Genomic DNA, 11,899 nt, shown 5'->3' with positions numbered 1-11,899 from the left:
AGGTCGTGTTTCTACAAAGGGGCCCAGTAATATGGGTAAGTGCTGTTCATTTATGAGGTGAAAACAGTCCCAAGGGCATGCCAGAGATAAAAGCAAGCAAGTCTCCCAGTGCTTCAATCGTCATTTCATTTAGAAAGATGAGATTCTGTCATGCTGTGGAAATTTTATTTGTTTCATGTTGAAGCAACTATGAGCACAAATTAAAACGCATCTAATAAATGCAAGACAGTTCTCAAAGCTGCAATGTCAAGTTGCTCAAGATGATAAGACAGATGTGCAAACATTTCTGCTTCACAAATAATATTTTACTCAAAAACTGAAATCCTGTTATCATTCATGCACTCTTGTGTTGTTGCAAACCTCTAAGATGTTCTTTCTTTCCTTGAAACACTAAAGGAGAAATTTTTAATAATGTGTTGCTTGTGAGTTCAAACTCTAGTGAACTTAAGAACCATATAAATTTGATTCATAAAAATGCATGACCTGACTGAACTGATTCATTGAAAATGACTCAAAAGAACAAATTATTTACAAATAGGACCTCATAACTTCCTCATGAATGAAGTTATGCCAGATGTCATGACACAAGTTTCATTTTTGGGTAAACTACCCCTTTAAAATAAGTCCAGAAACATACTTTCCACATTGCTTGAATGGGGTTGCCTCATTCAGAGTGTCTTTGACATCATACTGATGAAGAGACTCACAAAGTGCTGGAAGCCTGGAGGCGGTACAGTTTTAACAAGGACATGTTGGTCTGCTCGCCTGCACACAGACGCAACGTGTAATTTAAAACCAAGCACAAGCTTGGGGGCTGCACTGAGCCTCATACACACATATGCTCATGCACATAGACACATACAGTCAGACCGAACAGCACACTGAGTTCAAGCATTCAGCGCTGCACAAAGCTCATGACAGGACTTAAAGATCAGCTAACAGGACATATCCAGATTGGATGAGATTTCGGATGCATTTCCCTGTGCACAGGTATCTGAGGACTTAAATTATGCATGTGCATGTTTGCATGTGTGTGGGGAAATCTTTCTAGCAATGTCAGTGCAGATGGACGTACATTAAGTCATGCACTCTTGACTCGGCTGCAGTTTGGTAACAGAGGGACTGCATGTTTCCTGCAATCTTAATTTTGACACAGATTTGGGCATTGACTGGAGTCAGTTTGTGTGAAAAGCAACTGTTTAGCAATTGTGTCTCTACTCTAGATACACTATCAAACTCCACATGCTGGTTCAGGAAAGTAGTAAAAATTAGAGGAGAAAGACTGGGTGATTATTCTGAAATGTTTGTGGTCTTCTGTAAAAAAAAAAAAAAAAAAGCCTGGATAGGAAGTATTGATTTTTTTTGTATATGTGAGTCCAAAGGTTCCTCTGCTTAAGTATATGTGCTGAGAAGGCTTTTCACTTAAAAGTACAGGTTTAATAATTGTATCACTTGATTGTATCACTCTTCTTCTATCAAGGGAAAACAATTTGATAGAAGAAGAAGAAGAAAAAAGATTTTTCCTCCCTGTGAAGGAAGTTCAAATGGTTTTAATTAAGCGCTGCTGGCCATGTAAGCTTGTCTCTCACACACATACACACAGACTGTGCTGATAACTGGGGTCTATACGGTGTGGGAGGGAGGTAAATTCTTGATAAATGATTTCACTTTGGACCTGAAATAATCAGGAGCATTCTTTTGGACATACTGGGTGACCTGAAATTTGGGTGGCATGAAAAAAAAAAAAGTTGAAAAGAAAATACACACTTCCCCTTTCATGTTGGACAGTGAATAATGTCTGCATTCTGCTCCATTTCCCATTGACGTTTTCCATCCTTTGGTTCTTCTATCTTTCTGTTATTGTAGTAAACCAAGGCTTTGGCAGCCAGCGACTCACATAAGAACTGCGTTATGCTGATTCATTCACCTGAAGTGCTGACTGCTTCCTGTTAATGTCCGCTCCAGTAGCAGAGTTTATATACCCCAGGCAGATCTGCTCACAGACGACCTTTATACCTGGGATTAACATGCAGTTCAGTGTTTGGATCGCACCTGCAATGCAAACATCACTTATAAATGTACCCAAGGCTAAGGCTCATTGTTATCACACTGTTTCCAGGTCACTCAAATTAAATTCGGACATGGTCAATGCAAAAGCATAAATGGCCCTGAATTCTAATTTTGTCTTGTTTAACCTCAAAATTTACTGAGCTCTCCATGTTGACAAACGTTTCCTTGTGATCTCGATACAATTTGTTTTAATAGATCTCATAATTACATTATAGATTTCAACATAGCATTAGATTTTTTATTTAGAAATAGATTATGATGTTTTTTTTTTTGTTAAATTATGAACAGTTTAAGTGGCGGTTTCTGTTTTGCTTGAGTAAGTACTACACAATTGGATGTCTATCCGATCACAAAGGTGTAAACGTGTATAAGGTATAAATGCAGGTATAAATGCAAAGATATAACTGATCTGGGGTGCATTTCTCAAAATCATTGTTAGCCAACTATGGTCACAAATTCCGTCGTTATCAGCATAATACAACGAGTCATTGTTTCCCAAAACCATAGTTCCAATGAACATTCGCAAACAGCATCGCAAAGTCGAGTGGTTGGAACAACAGCTTTTTTCAGTAATTTATAGCAAAAAATCTGGCATGAATTTGATCTTAAACAGATTAATTAAAAGAAGTTATTACTCTATCACCTGCATGACATCATTAAACAATGTGGTTGAACAACAAATTTGTGACAATATTGTTTCAGGAAACAGTCGTGACTAGCTAGTTGATTTCTTTAACGATGCATCGTACCATGCTAGTTAAGCAGCAAATTACATTGTTGCATGGGAAACACACCCCTGTACAGCAATGCAGTGCATTGTCCAGTTGCATGATATGCGCAACTAGATATAGAACCTATTCCATTGGCATAACAACAAGTGCTACAAGTCTGTGACAAGAAAAATCAGGGGAAAAAACATTAAAAAATGGACCAGTGATTATCACACAGCATGTTCACATGATGTCATTGTCATGGCGTTTTATCACTGGAAAGAGAGAACATGCAACAGGTCCTGCTAATACAATTTCAACAATTTTATTGCATGATCCGTCTGTGAAAATAGCTGCAAAGCAACGTAACTACACACTGGAAGAGTGTTGCCTGTCAGAGGTACAAGTCATGCCAAAACCTGATTTACAGTGTCTTGAAAGGCAGGGAAAGCCCAGAAGGCCCAAATTCCATTGCTTAATTACTGATTTTCACTGATTTCTGCTAGTGCTGTGAATGGTTCAGCAGACTCACTACAAACAGAATGATCAGTCTGGTGGCAGAATGAGTACAGCATCCCTGTTCAAGTTAGTTTGTTTTTACTAGCACTGCCATTTCACCTCATTCTTGTTTCTCCTTTTAGCGAATTAAAAGTGTGCTTTAAAAAGCAAACTGTTGTCTCATAGAAGAGGGCTGAATAATGAATAATATATATCTGTCAGCATTCCTGTTTATCTTAATTCACATGCCGGGCTACTCAAACAAATAGCACAGTGTTTTGAAAGTACTACAGAGACACAATCTTTATATTTTTGAAGAATTCAATCAACAAATGGCTTATAAATGTCTCTGCACACTTAAATGGGAACAGTGACTCAGGCCAAGTCTATGGGGGGTAATTAAAACACCAATGCATGATCAAACTGAGAAAAAAATATGTAAGGAATTTGTATTATTTGTAATTGTTTTTAATTGTTATTATGTAGTATGTTTTAGAATGTGTTAAATATTGGCATATATTGGTATGGGTACATAAAAGGGATTAAACTAGAAATCAGATTGTAATTCATTCTGTTTTTCTGCAATCACTGGGGAAAACGGTCATTCAAATATGTTAGATCATTTTTAATTATAGTTAGACTAGTATGCTGCACTGATCCTTGACATACGGTAATGAAAGTTTGGACTATTAAATTGTTGAACATTAATGAACATTAATGCACAACAAAGGTGGAAATGCAGCCATGACACAAAGTGGATGCCTAAAGTGCATTAATTTCAGTAATTGAGTTCTAAACTAAACAGTATCACGGTTACAAATGGATTTGTCTATATAATTTATTTATTTTAAGATGTGTAAATCTACTTTTTATGGTCTACTGTTTCTAACTTGGAAAGAAAGTGGCAAAGTGATAGTGATGATAGGTCAACAAACCTGGAACTACTGTCTTACAGCAGTGCTGTTTCAGAAAAATCACACCTTGTGACATCTGTCAACCGATCAATAACAAGAATTCAACATATCTAAAGATAATAAATTCCTTGGTTGATGTTTGTCACAGGTGAGGATTTGTAAGCAGTGCACAGGGGTGATGTAATAGGACTGGCACACATATGTGTGTACAAATGTTCCAAACTTCCTTTCTGTCAATGTCAGTGTGTTTTAACTAACTTTAAGTGTTCTCTTTGTGGCATAAATGTCAATTACCACAAAAAAAAAAAATTCTTCTTGTTGTCTGCATACGTTCAACAACGATAAACAGCCAGAATCAGTCTACAAAAGGCTGTCCACGACATCTTTACATGACAAAGCTAAAGGTTAATCTGCATTGAACAGTAGTTTTTAAAAAGCAAAAATATGAGCCTCACATTTTGGCATTTAAACCCATTTGACAAAACTATATAAACTTTTTTCCATTGTAAGTGTTTTAGAAGGGAACACAAACTTGTATGCTGTGGATTGAGCTTAACTTGCATTAAATCTTCAACATAAGTACTGTCCTACGAGGTTTTCTTGTTATAACAGTAAGACAGAGGTTCTTTTCATTTGTGTGTATGTCCTCTCTCTCTGTTCGGAATGCAGCTCTTGGTAGTCCAGCTATTTACATTGTGTTTGCCTTTTCTCAGGGACTGCAGCTGTGCCCTCTCAGTCTGACTAAAGCAAGCTCTCGGTTTATCGAAGTTACGCTGAGACTCTAGTTGACTGGTTAAACTAGCTGCTGCTTTTTGCCATGCGGCTGCTCTGCGGTCTGCTGCTGCTGCTGCTGCTGTGCCTGGTAGTCTGGGCAACTGAGGCACGAAAGCGTGGAAAGGGACGCCGAATGCGGAGTCGAGACCGGTCAAATACCGTCAAGCGGTTTGCTGCAGACTGCATGGAAAGTACAGTCAATGGGGAAAAGTTCTTTGACTGCCAAGAGCGCCATCTGACAGCCGTACTATTGGGCTGGCCGGAGGATATTCACCACCTGCTGCTGGCACGGAACAGGATCCAGGTGCTGCGAGACAACACCTTCAGTCACTTTCGAAACCTGAGGAGTCTGGATCTCCAGCAGAACGAAATCTCCCGCATAGAGGAGGGAGCGTTCAACGGCCTGAGCAGACTCACCACTTTACTGCTGCAGCACAACCATCTGAGTGTGGCGAGCGAAGGCATGCTGATCCCCATGCCGCAACTCAAGTACTTGCGTCTCTATGACAATCCCTGGAGGTGTGAATGCCAGCTGGATAGCCTGGTCAGGTTCATACAAGTGCCCAGTAACCGTAACATTGGCAATTACGCACAGTGTGCTGAGCCCAGGGAATTCTCGGGGAGGAAACTGAAGAAGCTGGATGCAGAGCTGCTGTGCTCTTCTCAGCAGGAAAACGAATTGATCCAACATCCGGACAATAAGACCCTACCAGCTTCACAAAAAAAGTCTGATGCAACCTTTCTATGCCACACCTACATGCACCCTGTTCCCCGTCTGGACTGCAGTAACAGAGGTGAGAAAGCTATTGCTTAGGATCTCTTGCAATGGGACATTTGGGAGAGGTGGGAGTGAATTACCGTAAGTTGTGGTTGTAAAGAAACAGAACACATTACCCTATTCGTGAAAATCCAATGATTCACAATTGACTTGGCAAACCATGTTGACTTCAATGGTCATTGTAAAGGTGCACACAGTATTTTCAGTGTATGTTGTGTCCAATAACAAGGGGTTACTAAGACAGATTGAGCAATATTTGTCTGACTTTGTGACCTCAACAGAGGTATCATGAACAATTTGGTCCACTAAACTGATTCTATTGGCTGAAAGAGCTTTCACTTGGTACTCTATTTAGTGATTAGCTAAACTTGTTTTACTTACTAAAACAAGTAAATCTTAAAAAAGGAGGCTGCCAAATTAAATACAATTAAACAATTAAATCTGACAGAAAGATGAACAGGGTTAGCTCGAAAATTTGTGGTTTCTTTTCAGCAAATTGTAATGTTGAAGTGGTTTCTCTGCAGTATACCAGTTGGGGCAAAGTGTCATTTATTCCACAATAAACACTCCCACAATGAGTAATGCTTTCCTCAAATCCCTAGACACTTCCTTTTAATTGTGTAAAGCAGCTTTTCATCTATATTGTTTAAGAAACAATAACCACATACACTGTATGCTGACACATGGTGTCAGTTTGAGAGAAAAATTATAATAAAAAAGGATAACATTCTTTAAGTTCATAGATAGATAGGTAGATAGATAGATAGATAGATAGATAGATAGATAGATAGATAGATAGATAGCTGACTCAGCATGTGGTTATTCACAGCAGAGTAGAACAAATGTCTGGAAATATGAAATATAAGATGCAGAGAACTAGCGGAAAGGGAATGAGTATCTTTCCAGCTTCAACATCTGCAGAATTTTCTCTAGAGAGACATTAATGTAATATTCAGATTATTATCAAAACACCATGAATTTTCTGAATTGTGAATCTCACTATTATATTTCAAAAGGCTGTTTGCAAAACAGGCAAAATTCACATGAAAAGAACAATCCCTTTGTGAATCGCCCCCCTAAAAATGATCTTCCAAAAGCAAAGGAAATACCACATTATTACGGCTATACATGCAAATCTCCATGCAGTGCTGGTCTGTGTCTTATACATATCTTATAGATTTTTAGGAAATAACTATAAGAACAAGAGTTTTTTTTTTCTGATGAAGAGATGGCTGTAAGAAATGACAAAGAAAGTGTCATTCAAATTTCACACGAGAAAGACGGATATCATTCTGCCTTTGACTATGAAAGAACTTTTTGTCAGTAAATTTTTTTCTCTTCTCTGGAACCCTCAGTTTCAATCTACTGTACTGTACATACATTTTGAGTTCTCCCTCTTGTTAAGTATGGTTCGTTATTTTGAAAAACTATATAAATGTGCTCTGACATCCATAACAACACAAGAAACACTCCCAGTCCAAAGACCAAGTCATCAGGGTTAGATGAGGCTAGCAAAATACATGTGAAAGAAAACAGTCAATGGGATTTGTGACTCTGGACCACAAAACCAATCTTAAGTTTCAATTTTTCAAAATTGAGATTTATTCATCCTCTGAAAGCTGAATAAACAAGCTTTCCATTGATGTATGGTTTATTAGGATCGGACAATATTTTGGGATTTATACATCTTCTTGAATATGTGTAATTTGGGTTTGCATTGATGTTTGGTTTATTGAGAAAATCGCCTTTAAATTTGTTCTAATGAAGGTCTTAGCAATGCATATTACTAATCAAAAATTAAGTTTTGATATATTTATGGTAGAAAATTAGCAAAATATCTTCATGGAACATGATCTTTACTTAATATCCTAATGATTTTTGGCATAAAAGAAAAATCGATAATTTTGACCCATACAATGATTTTTGGCTACTGCTACAAATATACCCCAGCGACTTAAGACTGGTTTTGTGGTCCAGGGTCACATTTGGACTTCTCCACTTGTCAGAAATAGTGAGTCAACAGTCTGGAGCTGAGGGAGGCATCCTGAATCACTCTGTCAAAAAAAAAATAATAATCACAATTTTGTTACATTACATTATCTGTTCCACAGACCTTAGGGTTAAATGGCTATTTCTTTTGTCAGGATTAATTGCAGAAAGCCTGTGTAGGAATCTCATGGCAAAAGCAGGAGACGAAAAGCCAAGTCTTAGTGATCTCAGCTTCTGGGAAGGCTTTCCCCTGAATTAGTTACAAGAATAACGGCACGTTCATTTTTTTAGGTACAATTCAGAAACCTCCAGATCCCAGAGACACTGTAAAATAGTGTTAAATCTACTCTAGTATTAACTGTGGATCAAACCTGTGTTTATATAGGTGGCAGAACAAAAGCAGAATGTAAAATCTGAGCAAGATCTCTCATTGAGGGCACTCTGGGGTTTAAAACAGGTGCTCTGGCAGGTCAAAGCAGGAAGTGCAGCTGTATCTGTTCTACATGCCGCATTGCTTTCGCACATGTGAAGAAGACAAGTCCCACGATAACATTTCCGAATATCAGAGACAGTGATGTCTCACAGAGTTTCGAGTGTTACTGCCAAACGTGTGCCATGTGTACGGTTTTAACAGCTCTCTCCGTTGTGATATAAATAAATATATCCAGGCATGGTTTGCTGGAGCCATCCGAAGTGTTGCGTTGAGCTTTTGAGTGCCAAAATAAATAGAGAGCTTCTTCACGATTACTGTCGCAACTAGCTTTGTGTACAATTTAAGATCCATATACAAATACTAGTAAGTTTGCATGTCATTATCAGTAAGTGTCTGAGAAAATGACTTTAGCAGACCACCAAAGAGGAACCAACTGTACAGAACTTCCAACAATTGTCATGGCAGATGTTTCCATGTATGGTTAGCCTGCTAGAAATCATTTGGAAATACAGAGCCCTTAAAAAAGTGCTTTGCAAGCACTTGTAATTTTGTCCTGCACAATATTCCCTTGGGAATCAAAATGCACTGTTAATCAAACATGTAATTGTGCTAATTATAAAGCTACCTTTTCCGATAAACCTGCATAATTACAGTAATTCAACTCTCTCTTCCGTAGACCTTAAAACTGTGCCGGCTGACATCCCGCTGGATATTGTGAGATTGGATTTATCCAGAAACAACATCAAGCAGCTGAGACCAAAGGAGTTTGTAAACGTTAAAGACCTAAAGCTCTTGAACCTGAGCGGAAACAGTCTAGAAAACATCAGCAAAGGTAAGCCAGTGGTACAGTACACAACCAAATCCTGTCTTCAAGACATATACTTATTTGACCGCTGAGGAATAAAAGTACAAAGATGATGTACAAAATGCAGGAAATGGATGTTTGGCACAGCAATGTGTGACAAGGAAGGAGTCTCAATAGAAAAGAAGTCTGACATTAAAGTTTTAAAGCATCTTGTCAAGCACTGAATGAAAAGACAATTAATTATAGAAGCCTTTTTTTTTTTCGTTGCATTTAAAAAACAGGCCACATTCTCTTTGTGAGTGAATAGTGCATAGTGAAGGAATCGACTCTGGCCTCTACATCAGGCTGAAGAGCTTTTGTGTCCGACAATCATTTGTCAAAAGAATGGTTGGGTGAAAGGACATCAGAAAATTATAAGGTTTTTAGGGAAGTAAAGTTGAATCTCTAACTTACTTTCACTTTATTTCCAGATCCTGTTTGGTTTAAAGCAAATCCATTTCAAATTTCCTTAAAGTCATTACAAATGGCATGCATTAAATAAAATGACCACTATTATTATTATTTTTTTTTACAATTAAATCTACCTCAAAAATGCTTCCTCAGAGGTTTATACACAGAATTCACATTTGTCTTTTTCTCTCACCGTTCAGAGAATTACAAACACAGATCGAAGTCTTTGCTGATGCTGCTATAATTTACTTACGTCTTTCTAAACTGCCTAAAAATGCACTTAATCGCAGTCAGTTGGGCTCTAATGAACAGACCAGCACGGTGTGTCATCTAATGGTATCCTAGAGAGATGATAACACTGAATCAGTCCCACTACAGGATCAGGAACTGCAGTTCAGCTTCTGTTTAGCTCATCAATCAGTTCAGAGATCGCAGTGAGAACACAGCTTGAACAACAGTCGGCAGATAGAGCTCACTACAATATAAAAGATATGTAATCTTTTCAGTTCTATCCTCTAATTAAAGGCATATTCTGGCGTTTTTCAAACCTAAGCATGCACTTCCAACAGTATGTAAATATGTAAATAAAATCAAATAAATAAAATCATATAAATCTATTTCATAGATAACAATGCATAACCAGAAACACACTTAATAATGGATTAAATATGGTTTATTTTGTACTTTTTTATTTTAGTCTATCATTTATAGGTATTAAAAAAGTTTTGAATGAAATCTGAAGAGAGTCTCTTTCTAATTACTGCTTTTTTTTCTGATTTCTGTAGCTGCCTTTATGGGCCTGCTGTACTTGGGAGAATTGGACCTGTCCAACAACAGCCTGCGCAATTTTCAGTATGACGTTTTGGAGGACCTGTACTTCCTGAGGAAACTGTCTCTGGAGGACAACCCCTGGATTTGTGATTACAACATTCATTACTTGATCTACTGGCTGAAGCACCACCCCGGTGTGTCCCACACAGGTCTGGTGTGCAGTGAACCAGAGGAGTTTCGCGGCTGGCCGGTGGAAAACTACGTCAAGACATACACCGCAGATTGTCCTATAGACAATCATCTGGAGGGCATCACAGGTCAGGAGGTCACTGCTGAGACAGAAGAGGAGCTGATTTCACAATTGGGGCCCAGACCTTATAGAGTGCCTAAGAAATTTGAGATCATCCGTCTGAGTTAAGACGGAAACGTTGACGCTGCTCGTGAACAAAATTGTTTCCCAGCAAACTGTATGAGAGATGAAACTTTAATATGCTGTCACATTCGCAAATTCATTCAGTTCAGTCAGAACGTTTACGTTTTTTCTAGTGTTTTTTTAATGAGAATTTTGTAAATTGAATCATGATAAATAAAAGTACTTTTTTTTTAATTCACTGATGAGTCTGATGTTTGTCCGTTATCTATACGCACACAGTCACAAATGCGTAAAGTGATAGTTCATCTAAAAATAAACAATTTCATAATTTTCTCATCATTCACACACCTGAAATTATTCATTTATTTGAGTAGCCCGTGTTTTGGTATGCGACAATTTTATTCAATTTAACTAACTCGATCTGTTGCTCCACCATGACAATAGTTGGCTTGAAGAGGCGAAATATAGTGCCACTTATGTTGATGCTGTGCAGTGCCTACAGCAGTGTTGTGATTTTTTTTATTCAGATACATTTCCGGGTTCAACAACACATAAAATCTCTCAAATACTTGTATAGAGTATATTTTAGGCTCATGTAAGCATAAATACAATTTCCCTTTCCCTGCAAGGCACTCACAATGGTGTTACACACAAGTTAGAGCCCATATGTTCTCCAACAAGATATAGCACAAAAAGAAACTGTACAGTCTATAAAGTGAAGATATGTATATCCACACAAAGTCAGTACTGTGATGTATATGTCTATAGAACACTGTCCATAAGTGACTGAAACATTAGAAAGGCATTTTTCTGAGGGGGGGAAGGGAAAGCGTAATAATATCAGTTTTTCTCCAGGGCCGGATTTTTATCTCCATCCTGTCTGAAAAGAAACAGATGCAAGAAGATTACAGTTCTGCGGTTTATGTCACTGCTTTGAGAGAATGCAATGAGAAAAAAATGTGGGGAATCTCAGGTGGGGGGCCATATGGGGACTCTTTTGCATTTGAGTGAAAATGTCTGTCTCGGTTTATTTTTCATCTTTTGAAAGTGATAAAAAGACAACAGATTCAAATACTTGCTTTATCTAAGAGAAACAATTATAACTGCACTACTGTGACATCAGTGGAGTTCCTCTTGGAGAGCTGACAAGAAGTCTGAGTGATAAATGCCCCGAGTAAGTGTAAACAGAGGTGCTGGTTAAGCTCTCAGTGGGAGTACATACCAACCATCATACTGTGACCCACAATGCAGAGCAGAATATGAGAGCAGCGAGTGTTGTTACTTTTTCCACAGAGGCTTACTTAGATGGAAAGCTGATTCACACAATGATGGGA

General features: G+C 38.0%; 1 protein-coding gene across 1 annotated transcript; it reads left to right on the top strand.

Annotated features, from left to right (window-relative positions):
• The first annotated feature begins 761 nt into the window (after positions 1 to 761).
• Positions 762 to 10,803, top strand: LOC109067911 (leucine-rich repeat-containing protein 17-like). The gene is made up of 4 exons (XM_042741695.1): positions 762 to 990; positions 4,906 to 5,760; positions 8,843 to 8,998; positions 10,207 to 10,803. Exons 2-4 carry the CDS (start codon positions 5,010 to 5,012, stop codon positions 10,608 to 10,610), a joined length of 1,311 nt encoding a protein of 436 aa, XP_042597629.1. The 5' UTR covers positions 762 to 990; positions 4,906 to 5,009; the 3' UTR covers positions 10,611 to 10,803.
• The last annotated feature ends 1,096 nt before the right edge of the window (positions 10,804 to 11,899 follow it).

This window comes from Cyprinus carpio, chromosome A4, assembly GCF_018340385.1.
Source record: "Cyprinus carpio isolate SPL01 chromosome A4, ASM1834038v1, whole genome shotgun sequence".
Taxonomy (NCBI): Eukaryota; Metazoa; Chordata; class Actinopteri; order Cypriniformes; family Cyprinidae; genus Cyprinus; species Cyprinus carpio.
Note: the sequence above shows the minus strand (reverse complement) of the source record. Positions and strands in the feature narration are given on the sequence as shown.